Raw genomic sequence first — 13,002 nt, 5'->3', positions numbered from 1 at the left:
TTTCCAAATCGAGTACGACGTTTCGTCGTTAATTACAACCAGCTTCATCAGGCGACAACCAGAGTTGTGGATAAATCCTCATCCTGTTTCGGTCTTAAATAGAGGGTGGGGGGGGGGGTAAATGTGATGTTGTATCCACTTGTGAGTCAATCAGGTGCGAAGATCAGAGGGGCGGGGTTAATGTAGTCAGATAAATTACAATGGATATCCATTCTCTTTGGTTTTTTCGGTAAAGTCACGTAAGTAAAAAATTAAATAAATGAAAGCAACTAAATTTCACGTTTCCATTTATTTTTTTACCTACGTGACTTTACCGAAAAAAACAAAGAGTTTGAATCCTTGCAGTCACGAAATAAATGGATATCCATTATCATTGTTTGGGTTATTCAAACGTTCTCTTTGATTTCCATACGACCAGCACTGTTTGCAGGGAATATGAAAGTTTCACCCCGAGTGTGGATATCACACTATCGAGTGCTCTTTTCCACTAAGCTCTCTGTGACCTCACCTTCAGGGGTCATTCTCTGCAGCAAGGTGGAACACCGCAAGAGTTCCAAAAGGAAACGTCTACATCCCATGACTTCCACGCCCGGAGCACGATTTGAATTCGCAGCCTTCTTCATGTCGTATGGCTACTGACATTGATGCCGAGCAACAACTTACGATTTCACATTCAGCTGGTCAAGCCAGACAAGCGCGTCACGCTCAGCGGAGCGTATCGCCGTGACGTCTCCTTCGTGTGTTTGTGGATCGGGGCATCGCGTCGTTTGTTATGCGTTGTACGGCCTTTTCAGAGAAAATAAACTCAGCGACGTAAAACAAACTGACAAATAATAATGGTCAAGAAGTGGCAAGAACGCCAATGCCTCTGCCTGTACCCCCCATCTCGCTCACTTCACCTCGCATCCCCATCTCACGTCGTCTGTTCAGACAGGACCCCCCCAGTGCCGGATGATCCTAGTTGCAAAAGTAGCCACATAAGTAGTAGCTACGGGCCCCGCACTTTTAAGGGCCCCGCGCTAAATGATTTCAAGCTAACAATTCCGGTTCAGTGATTATGCACTTGCTCTATTACTATAGTACTATACTGCCTTCAACTTGTATGAACGACTGGGTGTTTAAGTTTGGCGATTTGTCATATTATCTTGCCGTATAGCAAATAAAAAAATACAATTACATTACTGTGTGAGTTAAAAATGTATGTGTTTTTATATTGAGGTGTTTATTTATTTATTTACGGCCCCTTCATAGCATATGCTACAGGCCCCGCACTTGCTTAATCCGGCATTGACCCCCCCCCCCCCCCGTGTGTGAACTCACGCCCTGTTGCCCCCCGCCCCTCACCCCCGGCCCCCCTTCCCCGGGTCTGCCCTCACAGGCCCTGGCTCTCATTGAGCTGAACAACGCGCCCGAGGGCCGCTACAAGCGCGACGTCTACCTCCTGCCCAAGAAGCTCGGTAGGCCACTGCCTGGGGGTAGTTGTGTGTGTGTGTACTGTGGACTGGTGGTAGTTGTGTGTGTGTACTGTGGCCTGGAGGTAGTTGTGTGTGTGTACTGTGGCCTGGTGGTAGTTGTGTGTGTACTGTGGCCTGGTGGTAGTTGTGTGTGTGTGTACTGTGGACTGGTGGTAGTTGTGTGTGTGTACTGTGGCCTGGTGGTAGTTGTGTGTGTACTGTGGCCTGGTGGTAGTTGTGTGTGTGTGTGTACTGTGGCCTGGTGGTAGTTGTGTGTGTGTGTCTGTGTACTGTGGCCTGGGGGTAGTTGTGTGTGTGTGTGTACTGTGGCCTGGGGGTAGTTGTGTGTGTGTGTACTGTGACCTGGTGGTAGTTGTGTGTGTGTGTACTGTGGCCTGGGGTAGTTGTGTGTATGTGTGTGTACTGTGGCCTGGAGGTAGTTGTGTGTGTGTGTGTGTACTGTGGCCTGGAGGTAGTTGTGTGTGTGTGTACTGTGGCCTGGAGGTATTTGTGTGTGTGTGTGTGTGCTGTGGCCTGGTGGAAGTTGTGTGTATGTGTGTACTGTGGAGGCGGTACAAAAAAAATGAGTGACCTCCCAAGGGCATAGGTTCACTTTGGCTTTAGTGGAAAGCCATGACTGCCGGAGTGGCCTGTGAGAATGCCAGGGTTTGGAATTGCCTCGGCACACACAGCACTGGTCAACATAGAGGCGTACGTTCTATGTATGTGCGTTTCAACAGAAGAGCGGTGGTGTAGCGGTTAGCGCGCTGCGCTGTGAATCCGGCAACCCAAGTTCGATTCCCGCTCACAGCCAACACCAGTGACGATTATCTGAACCGGTCTTGGGCTTCCCTCAAATGAGTACCTGGTGCGATATGTAAACATCGCCACTGGGGAGACAAAGGCGGTCGGTGCTGGTCACCCACCCCCTCGTGTGCCGTGGCTGGCCTAAATAGGTGCTCTCTAACAGCACTTGCCCCAACAGTCTGTCAAGGCTATACGGGGGATCTTTATCTTTGTCTATCTTTGTGGTGAGTGCTGGTGAGTGTATCGCTGTGCGTGTGATGGTGAGTACTGGTGAGTAGGTGAGTGAGTATCACTGTGTGTGTGATGGTGAGTAGGTGAGTATCACTGTGTGTGTGGTGAGTAGATGAGTGTATCACTGTGTGTGATGGTGAGTACTGGTGAGTGAGTATCACTGTGTGTGTGATGCTGAGTAGGTGAGTGTATCACTGTGTGTGTGGTGAGTAGGTGAGTGTATCACTGTGTGTGTGGTGAGTAGGTGAGTGTATCACTGTGTGTGATGGTGAGTACTGGTGAGTAGGTGAGTATCACTGTGTGTGTGGTGAGTAGATGAGTGTATCACTGTGTGTGTGATGGTAAGTGAGTATCACTGTGTGTGTGGTGAGTAGATGAGTGTATCACTGTGTGTGTGATGGTGAGTAGGTGAGTATCACTGTGTGTGTGGTGAGTAGGTGAGTGTATCACTGTGTGTGATGGTGAGTACTGGTGAGTAGGTGAGTATCACTGTGTGTGTGGTGAGTAGATGAGTGTATCACTGTGTGTGTGATGGTGAGTAGGTGAGTGTATCACTGTGTGTGTGGTGAGTAGATGAGTGTATCACTGTGTGTGTGATGGTGAGTAGGTGAGTATCACTGTGTGTGTGGTGAGTAGATGAGTGTATCACTGTGTGTGTGATGGTGAGTAGGTGAGTGTATCACTGTGTGTGTGGTGAGTAGATGAGTGTATCACTGTGTGTGTGATGGTGAGTAGGTGAGTATCACTGTGTGTGTGGTGAGTAGATGAGTACGTGGCCAGCCTCCACTTGCCGTCATTCGGTGCGAGCCTCACCGAGCTGTCTGACGAGCAGGCGCGCTACCTGGGCCTCAACAAGGGCGGCCCCTTCAAGGCAAACTACTACCGGTACCAAACCACGTGAACCACCACTCACAAACCACGTGAACCACCAGTACTATCTCACAGCAACATGAACTACCAACGCAACCCCTATGTTTAAATGCTGTCGTCTCACACAAACCATTTACATCATCTGTGTCGGCCTGCTTGTGTTTAAATAGGTGCTTGCTAACAGCACTTGCCCCAACAGTCTAGAAAGCTACACATGGGATGTGTGTCTTTGTGTGCGGATACGTGTCAAGTAGTGCAGCGGTCGGCGCTGCACTACGAATCTGGCGACCCAAGTTCGATTGCCGCTCACGGACAACACCAATGACGATTATCTGAACCAGTCCGAGATCGACTCGGTCTCAAATGAGTACCTGATGTGGTGTGTAAACATCACTGCTGGGGAAACAAAGACGGCCTGGCGTGGTCTTGGCCACCCACCCCCTCGTATGCCCTGCTGGCCTTCATAGGTGCTCCCTAACAGCACTTGACCCAACAATCTGTTCAGGCTATATGAAGGATCTGTGTCTTTGTGCCAGGTACTGAACACAAGCTGTCTCCGTGTGGCCCACCCCGACTCTCGCCACACCTCGCTGGTGTCCCTGCCTGCTCCCTGTGTGGCCCCACTCACTGCCTCTCCATCACGAAGTAGACGGGCCGAGGTGAGCACGTTGCTCTGAGGTCAGCAAGACTGCTAGACTGGAGCCATCGAGACCCTGGGTGTTGCTCCATGTGGTTCAACCCATTACTTGGCGATGCTGCTGTTGGCAGTGGTGCGTGCACAAGCACAGACAACAATCGCAACACATTTGTCAACGACACTGACTGATAAGACATTTTCCTGCACTTGCCCGAACTGCATTGGATTCCGGTTGCCCATCGAATACATTATAAGTTCGCACTCATTACACACAAAGTGCCTACCACAAATAAACCACAATACCTTGCTGATCTCGTTAAGGAGCATAAACCATCACGCGAACTCCGGTAATCCTTGCAGCGCCTTTAGCTAACCATCGAACAAAGACGGTCACTGCATCGCGCTCTTTCAGATGCGTTTCTGCGGCCGTCTGGAATGCTCTTCTTCCGATATTAGGAAGCCACTGGCACGATGCAAATCTAGATTGAAACTCATTTCTTTAGAACTGCTTTTTGTGTTTAGTTTGTTGTCCTTACCCCTCACCTCCGATTAGCACAGTTGGCTACGTACGGTGAAAAAGAAGTTCAACATACATACACTTTAACACGTAGGCTTTCGCGACCAATATCCATAATAAAGGTTTTTGGGTTAGATCGTGTAAATACAAACTGAGTACGACGTTTCGCCAGTAATTACAACTAGCGTAATCAGGCATAATGTACATTGCCTCAGTAATCCCCCCCCCCAAATTGTACAAGAGCGCAGAAGGGTGATCAACACATCTACACCTCTATATAAGGAACGAAACAGGTGGACTTCTCCACAAATCTGGCTGTCGCCTGATGAAGCTAGTTGTAATTACTGGTGAAACGTCGTACTCAGCTTGGCTCTCCACCACACCGGTGTGCTGTACTAGTGACGAATTGGCACGTTCTGTTTACGTGACAACCCTTACTAGTTGGCTGTGTCAGGTGGTGGCGGGTTTTCACGACACATTTATATATTTACGCGATCTCATCCAAAAACCTCTATAATGGATACATACACTCATGTGCCATGGCGGATGGCCATTGCCCAGAACGTCAGCGATGATATATTGTTCCTCATAAGGCTGTGCTTTTGACGAATGTATTCTCGTTTTTATGATTAACCGGGGTCTCAGGTGGCTTGGCATGGCCCTGACACGGCTCAGATGTGCAGTGGAGAAAAAATCATGAAAGGTCAGGCCATCGAGCTGGTACTGCCAAGATCTTTGGGTTTGAAGGCCGGTTTCACCTGCTTGTGAATAAACTGGGTTCTCAAGTGCAGCGAGTTGGTGATTGTCTCAGCCTGGTCACCAAACACCCGGGCACCCACACACAAAACAAATCGTATGAAATTTGATTGTGCACTTAATTTGTCCTAGCCGTGAGAAATAAAAATATCACTTTGATCATCACGTGACTATCTGTGGCAGTGTCGGTGGGAAAGTGCTGCCCTCTAATTAGTCGACCAGATGTCACTTGGATGGATCTCAGAGGCAGCTCTGTAATAGTCACTTCCGTGGGCCATTCTCTGATGTGAACAATTGCAGTGCTGTGCGTGAGTCCTGCATGGATTCTTCGTCTCAAATAGCACCATCGTGGTAAAACATAGAGACGAAAAAGTTAAAGAAAAAAATGAATGTAATAATAAAGAAAACTACCCTATAGTTATTTTTAGAAGTTGAGTAGCTTCCCAATTCTTACAAAGAAATTGTTTGTTTTTTAAAATACTACCAGTGTCCGTCCACTGTGGTTCTGTGCGGTTGGTTGGCTAATTATTATTATCATAATTTTTCTGCTTGTTTACCCGGGAAAGCTTCACGGAGTCGTAAGTTTCTTTTTTCGGAGGGTCCTGCCAAGTTTCCACCGGACTTTTTCTCCTGTGTGTGATCACAGTTTATTAATTCGCAGTGTAATTTTTCAGCTGTTGGATGTTTTTTTTTTGGCGAGTAACAGTTTCACTGTGCGTGTTATTTTTGACTATTGGAGAAAACCAGAGAACAGCGGGAGAAACAAACTCCACACAGAGAGGCGCCCAGGTCGGGAATCGAACCCAGGTCCCTTTTTGCTCTGAGGCGCGGGCGTTACCCACTGTGCCACCTACCCTGTGCCGTCTGCATCCATTATTCTCTCCTTCTCCTCGCAACGTGTAGCTGGCTTTTTAGCTTTTAGTCCGCAGCCTCCTGGCTGGTAGTGTTTCCCAGCGCGACCACTCCCGCGAGCCCTTTTGTCAATCCACTGCTGGATGAACGCCACGGAGGCTACGATATCATGCTTCACCACGATCGTCAGTGTGGGCTCGTGAAGGCGTGGATGGCAATTGACAACCACGTTCTGCGGTTAGTTGTTTTTCAAGGATAATGACCCCAGGCCACCATTTACATGCAGACAGGGCCCACCCACAGTCCACATCGCAGTCACCCACGTAGTACAACGCGTCAGCAGACGCACAACGCACGTATGTGTTTATTTATTAAATATAAGTACCCTCTTGAAGTTATGTAAACATACGGAAGATAGTCTGAGGTCGCGAAGGCATTCACACTCGCCGCTGCCCTTAATAGTCGGGCTATAAGGCCGCTAAAAAAATATATCTGAATAGCAAATACATGCGCCCCTTACATAATAACGACTTCGAGGGTAACAGAACCCCCTTCCTAATCTTTGTGGAATGTGTTCAAGAACACCAGGAGCACCTGAATTGAAACACAGATCCCCCTTCCCCCCTGCAATGCCCCCCCCCCTTCCCCCCTATTGAGTTGTTTAGCACCATTTAAACAAATAAACAAACGAGGACTTCAGGTGTTGAGTGTCAGCGAGCAATTGTTGTTGTTGCAGGCACCAAATGCGGTTCACGCGACAACGAGAGAGATGGACGGTCTCTCCCGTGAGACCAGCACAGGGAAATCGCGCGCAAACGAGCGTGCACGCACAGGCACAGTCAAACACACACAGACAAAGCCCCCCCCCCCTCCGTGTAGCCTTAACAGACTGTTGGGGCAAGTGCTGTTAAGGGAGCACCTACAAAGGCCGGCAAGGTACACGAGGGGGTGGGTGGCCAGCACCACGCCCGGCCGCCTTCGTCTCGCCAGTGTTGATGTTTACACACCGCACCAGGTACTCATTTGAGGCTGAGTCGACCTAGGGGAGGCCCAGGACCAGTTCAGATAATCGTCACTGGTGTTGGCCGTGAGCAGCATTGAACTCGGGTTGCCCGGTTTGTAGCGCAGCGCATTCACTGCTACCCTACTGCTCCCCACACTCAAACACACAGACACACACACCTACGTAGGAGAACATACACTCGCACACGGATATACCAGCACAAGCGCGCACGAGCACGCATATACCCACACCACCTGGAATGACGCCAAAGAGACACGCAGACACAATCCCTCACTCACACGTATGCGCGCCAACCAAAGCGCGCTCTGAACTAGCCTTCAGTGTGGCGTGAATGTGGAACCCGTGTGTCGCCCTGAGCTAGGGGATCTGTTCACCCCCGGATTTGTGTCCGGTACTCGGCCCTTAATCCCGGTGGATGCAATCAGGCGGAGGAAGAGGACGGCAAACTGCGGATTTGCAGCGCGAGGCTCGCAGGCAGCCCGACTGCCGCGGCCTCCTCCTTGGGAAAATGGAAGGCGCGAGGGCGAGAGGAAGACGGGAGACAGATGCCGCATTGGGACGACATCGGCTGGGCAGGGGGAACATCGGGGAGAGTTTGCGCCGAGAGGCAGTGCCGGCACACGTTGGCCGTCGACCTCCACGCTCGGAGCTGACGACCACAGATGGATTTCCACGACGGATGGACGGACGGAGTTCCGGGAGGCTGGAGCCAGATGCCGCGGTCTGGTGGTGAGCGTCATCGAGCGGACGGGGGATTTTGGTAAATTTTAGCGGGCGAGTTGGCAGCGGTGGTGGCGGTGGCGGTGGCAGCGGGGTACAGAGGACAGGCGGATGGGTGGCTGGCACCGTCACGTCGGAGTTACCGGGCTCCGGGTGCCGGCAGCGTGCCCGCGTGTGCATTACGTTTCAAGTCTCGGTTCTCGGATCCACCTCGGTGGGCCGAGAGTCATCTGCTGGGGTCGGCCTCTGGCGGGGATACACGGGTGGAGCGACAGCCGCAGCACACACACACACACCACAAGACACGGCCGTGTTAGGGAGGCTTGCGGGTGCGGTAGGCCCGGCGGATGAGTACGGCGCCGCTTGAGAACCTGGGTTTGTATCCAGATTATACTTTTCCTGATGTGAGGACTAAAACATATTTGGGTTTGCAGTGCAACATATGCCTCTGCAGTAGGCATGTGAGAAGGTTTTAGGTTGTGTGTAACCAGGTGAGACCTCAAGAGACCACGATGAGGCTCATTTGCAGGAGTGACCTGTGGCATTGGTCTGCCAGTAGGGGGCCGATAATTGCCGCTGTGTACAGAATCCCCACGCGAGTAATTTTCGGGTAAACTTTTTAATTTGCCAAACTTGGAGGCTCGACGCCGACACGCAACGGCCTACTCTTGCAAAAGACGTTCGATAAGACCCCACGGCGCGTGGGGTCTTATCGTGGTTATTACCCCCCCCTCCCCCGCGGGATATAATCGGGGCGGCCGCTGAACTCGCACCGCGAACCTCTACCACAAGCGGCGAGCCGCGTCACCCACCCCAGGTGCTCCGCCTCGCGTGAATACAAAGGCAGAGGCGGACGATGTTCGCCTACCGCCTGTCACAGGGCCACTCATCTTTCGCAGGCCGTACGCTAACATGGGGTGGTCAACCCGTTTCACTGGCAGGAGTTGCGAATGGATATGCTGTCACTGGACGACACAAGTGAATTACCATGGGGGAAGGAAAAGCAAAAATAAAATAAAGGGAAACAAAAAACTCAAGAAAAGGAATACAATAATTGGTTCTTTACCCTTCTATCTGGCAGTCATAATACAAACAAAAGAACATATATGTATGTTCTTTTGTTTGTATTATGACTGCAGGTATTGCGGTCTATGCAAACATGACTCCTTGTAAAAAGGTGTCAGTTTTGTTGCCAGATAGAAGGGTAAAGAACCAATTATCATATTTTTACTGGCAAATGAGGTTCCCATAGTGTAAAAGGAATACATTTCCGGGTAAGAGGTCACGCACTGGAGAAGCACGGGGTCATGCGCGTGGACCCGTGCACACGAGCTAAAGTACACGTGTGTGTGTGTGGGTGTTTCCGCTGAGGCACTAGCGCGTGTCTGCGCGTGTCCGCGCGTGTGTGCGCATGCGTGGCCTCACGTGGCCGACACTCCGCCTGGCACTCGGCGCGGCTCTCGAAGCGGTTGCCGTTGCCGCCGCAGCCCGTGTAGACAAAGAGGCGGCAGTCGTGGCTGGCGCGGCGGTAGTACCAGCGCAGAGCGAGGTGCGAGCAGTCTCCCTCGTCCAGGTCCAGCCGACATCGGCCTGGCCACCGTCGCCGCCGTCACCGCCGCGACACGGAGGACACACGGCAGGGAGGGACGAGGTGCTTGGCGTGAGAGTAATTCAAGGCTTCTCAATACTGGAGGGTCAATGCCGTGGCTGTAACGGTTCGCACAATCTAGAGGCCGCCGGTTCGATCTCCCGGCAAAGCAATTGAAACAGTGGGGCAGGCCTCCTAAATCTTGCCACCCACCGCCATCCCCGCCACATCTGTCCACCCAGCATATAAATTTGCACGCACAATTAAGACAATGGGCAGATGGTCTGTGGTGGGGTAAAGTGTGGGTTCTCTAATGGAGGCCTTTCATCCAGCAGTGGAGTGAGCAAGTAATTGCAGGGCTGCACCTTTACCTTTACACTCGGAGCATCTATAGACGGTGTGCAGGAACTACTCTTTACATTACAGAGAACGTGCATGAACCATAGAAGAACAGAGGAACCCTCTCCAGTGACCCAAGCGCACAAATCAGTAGAATGGAAAATTGACATGGGGTTACGTTCGGATAAGTTTTGAAAACAAAACACAGCATCCAACTGGATGTAAATAGCCTGTCCAGTAAAGGGGGAATCCTTTTATCCATTTAGCCACGGTCACACACAACCTCCACGAATATTCATCCTCGGACGTAGACTCAATCATGCGGTCACCTCTGATTAGCTCCTCGGATTGGCACGGTTGGCTGAATTAGGTGCAAAAGACGTTTCACATACAAACGGTGAAAATGTACCTTAATTGACATGCAAGCTGTCACACATCCGGCTTGGTAATTTAAACAATGGGGATTACGGCTTCACAAGTCAGGGCACATGAACGAGAGGTCACGTGTCGGCACGCCGCCGTCAGGGGGTTGCACTGCATAGCCTGTCCTACCGTCCGGCTCTTGCACATCTGTTATGTGCCGCCGCTCGCGGCTTCGAGGATCCGAGCTCTCTCTCTTGGGAGCCTCCCCGAGGCCCTCGCTGCGCTCCTCAGACTCGCCAGGTGCCTGGACGTGGCTCCATGTCGCCCCGTCCCAGGGGACGCTCGCCGGCCCCTCCTCTTTCTCTGCGACCCCGGAGGCTCCCGGTGGCCCCGCCGGAAACGTGGTGGGCCTCTTGTGGCCCGCCATCCGCACCGAACGCTCGCGCGAGGAGGCCACCGCGGCCTGCGCGGCATCCGTAGGGGAACCCGTCAGAGGTCGTAAACACAGGCACCGGGAGGTCGAGATAAAGTCAGAGTTGTACTGCTCAAGTAAGTGGAGCTTTTGTAGCCAAAAGCCGTGGGGAGCATGACAAAGCGCCTGTGGCAGGGACAGTTTAAAAGTGCATGGTGTGCTTTGCGGCTTGTGCCGCGTGTTGTTCGGCGCTGTGTCCGACGTTTCGCTCCGCGTGCTGAAATGTGACGAATTGAATTCACTTAACCAGAAAACACATCGGAGAGCTGTGCATTGCAACTGGCAAAAGCTTTGCGGTAGGGGCCCAGTTTAGTCGTGAGACAATTACTCGTGATGTTCCATTCAGTGATGGGCCGAGTTGACCCTTCATCGCAACATTTTCAGTCTGCTGAACATCACCAACTCATATATCAACATTTCAAAGTCAATGAAACATCATGAAGATTATTGATGAGTGAAAAGTGACTCAGCAGACGCCGTTTCAGTCTCCCTGAATCATCTCCAACTGAACGGACTGAAACGCGAATCACGTGAATATAATCAACTGAGTGGCAGTGTGTCACAGTGGTAATACTCGTGCCTCACAGCAAAGGGTATGGGATCGATTCACGTTTCTCTCTCTGTTTTCTCCCCCTCTGCATGCATTTCCTCTGGGTTCTCCAATAGCTCAAATAGACATTCACTCTAACTGGTCTTCGCCAAACATCCCAATGCAAAAAAAAAAGATTGCAAATGACTTCATTGAGATTAGACTCAGCAGCGAAATCGCCCGACTGTGAAAACTTGGCAGGACCCTCCGGGAAAAGGGTCTTGAGGCTCAGCGAGGCTCTCCTGGATAAAAGCAGCATCACAATAAATGCGTCTAAGTCTGAAAAATGTAGTTAAGTATCTTAGAGTCAAACTCTTCATTTTGAGTCAAAAGTCCCATTACCTTAAGATTCAAACTGATATTTGGAATCTGGGAGCTGAAATTTAGTTAAAGTCATTGCCAAATGACAAGCGATGGGGGTTTTATTTGTGCGGTCATTGGACTGAGACCATCATCAACTCACTACACTCAAAAACCTGGTTTAATCACAACTCAATCTGTGCTAGTAGTAAGTTTTTACCCTTTCAACTGGTACAAAAACTGACACCTTTATACAAGGCATCATGTTTGCAATAACCACAACACAAGCAGTCAAAATGCAATTTGACTGCTTGTGTTGTGGTTATTGCAAACATGATGCCTTGTATTAAGGTGTCAGTTTTTGTACCAGTTGAAAGTGTAAAAACCTACTACTATATTTTGCCACTGGTAAAGGAGGTCTCAGTGTAAATCAATCTGTGCTGTTCTATGGGTCTCTGTGAGTCGAGCGTTCTCCGGGCGAGTCGATGGACCTCTACGTGAGTCTATGGGTCTCTGTACGAGTCAATGGGCATTGATGTAAGTCATTAGTTACTGCAAAATAATTCCACACGATAAGCCACTTCGTTGAGATATCATTTGTGGTCAGGTAGCTTCTGAAAAAGAGCTACATAGCTCAGTGGGCCTTTCCTGGTCATTTTTTGAAATAGTTTAATAGGGTTAAAATCGTCATTTCACTGCACTGTTTAATCACAGGCAGTGGCTGAAAACGGGATTTTGTAATCCAGGATCTCAGAGCGGTGCCGATTGAGCGCCCGGGCCTCTGTTAACTTTGCTTTAATGTCGGGGCGATGCCGCACCTTCGCATGTCCATCCTGCGCCTGCTGCTGCTGTGGCTGATCATCGGAGAGCTTCTCCACCACGAACACGTGCTCATAGTCGGGGTCATTGGTGTTCACCACCACGTGCACGTTCCTGTCTGCACGCACGCATGCAAACAAAGACAAGATCCCCCGTATAACCTAAACAGACTGCAGGGGAAAGTGCTGTTAGCGAGCACCTAAGAAGGCCATCACGGCACACGAGGGGGTGGGTGGCCAGCACCACGCCCAGCCGCCTATGTCTCCCCAGTGGCGATGATTACACGCCGCACCAGATACTAATTTGAGGCCGAGTCGACCTAGGGGAGGCCCATAACCAGTTCCAATAATCGTCATTTGGTGTTGGCCGTGAGCGGGAATCCAACCCGGTTCGCCGGGTTCGTAGTGCAGTGTGCTAACCGATATACTACTGCTCCCCCACGCATGCACACACACGCACGTACACACACCCAGATGCATGCACGCACGCACGGCCGCGACGTCGCCAATCGCAACCGGCGTTGGCGATGTTTCCGTCACGGGCCGCCTCGACCCACGCGTGCGTGCGCGCTGCCCGCCCCGCTCGCGCGAGCGCGACCCACCCTGGACTCACCTCCACGGTTCGTAGAAATTCCCCCAACTGACTCCGTGTTGGAATTTGCCTC

At 51.1% G+C, this 13,002-nt stretch overlaps 2 protein-coding genes across 3 annotated transcripts in view; one reads left to right on the top strand and one right to left on the bottom strand.

Annotated features, from left to right (window-relative positions):
* Positions 1-7,801, top strand: part of LOC144944412 (S-adenosylhomocysteine hydrolase-like protein 1) — a 24,604-nt gene extending 16,803 nt beyond the window's left edge. The window contains exons 15-17 of the mRNA XM_078872552.1: positions 1,379-1,457; positions 3,257-3,377; positions 7,510-7,801. Of these exons, the coding sequence (XP_078728678.1) occupies positions 1,379-1,457; positions 3,257-3,377; positions 7,510-7,801 (492 nt within the window). The remainder of the gene's footprint in view (positions 1-1,378; positions 1,458-3,256; positions 3,378-7,509) is intronic.
* LOC144944375 (kunitz-type serine protease inhibitor-like) lies at positions 6,786-13,002 on the bottom strand. Of its 2 annotated transcripts, none has more exons than XM_078872489.1 (4): positions 12,338-13,002; positions 10,456-10,621; positions 9,294-9,458; positions 6,786-8,114 (listed from the first exon to the last, which is right to left on the bottom strand). In XM_078872489.1, the coding sequence occupies exons 2-4, from the start codon at positions 10,583-10,585 to the stop codon at positions 8,095-8,097; spliced, it is 315 nt and encodes a 104-aa protein (XP_078728615.1). In that variant the 5' UTR covers positions 10,586-10,621; positions 12,338-13,002; the 3' UTR covers positions 6,786-8,094. The 2 variants fall into 2 exon arrangements, with proteins under 2 accessions (XP_078728615.1, XP_078728614.1); XM_078872488.1 differs by having other exon boundaries at positions 10,348-10,621; positions 12,338-12,829.

This window comes from Lampetra fluviatilis, chromosome 34 (genome assembly GCF_964198595.1).
Source record: "Lampetra fluviatilis chromosome 34, kcLamFluv1.1, whole genome shotgun sequence".
In the NCBI taxonomy this organism is placed as follows: domain Eukaryota; kingdom Metazoa; phylum Chordata; class Hyperoartia; order Petromyzontiformes; family Petromyzontidae; genus Lampetra; species Lampetra fluviatilis.
The sequence above is the reverse complement of the archived record's forward strand: the minus strand, read 5'-3'. Positions and strand labels throughout refer to the sequence as shown.

Bases quoted from the DNA above. Each gene is read 5' to 3' on its own strand.
- LOC144944375 (XM_078872488.1), bottom strand. From the start codon at position 10,585: ATGGCGGGCCACAAGAGGCCCACCACGTTTCCGGCGGGGCCACCGGGA. The intron at 9,459-10,347 runs GTAGGACAGGCT...GACGGTGGCCAG, and splicing joins AGATGTGCAAGAGCCGGACG to GCCGATGTCGGCTGGACCTG. The intron at 8,115-9,293 runs GTGAGGCCACGC...TATCCCCGCCAG, and splicing joins CCAGGCGGAGTGTCGGCCAC to AGGCCGACCCCAGCAGATGA.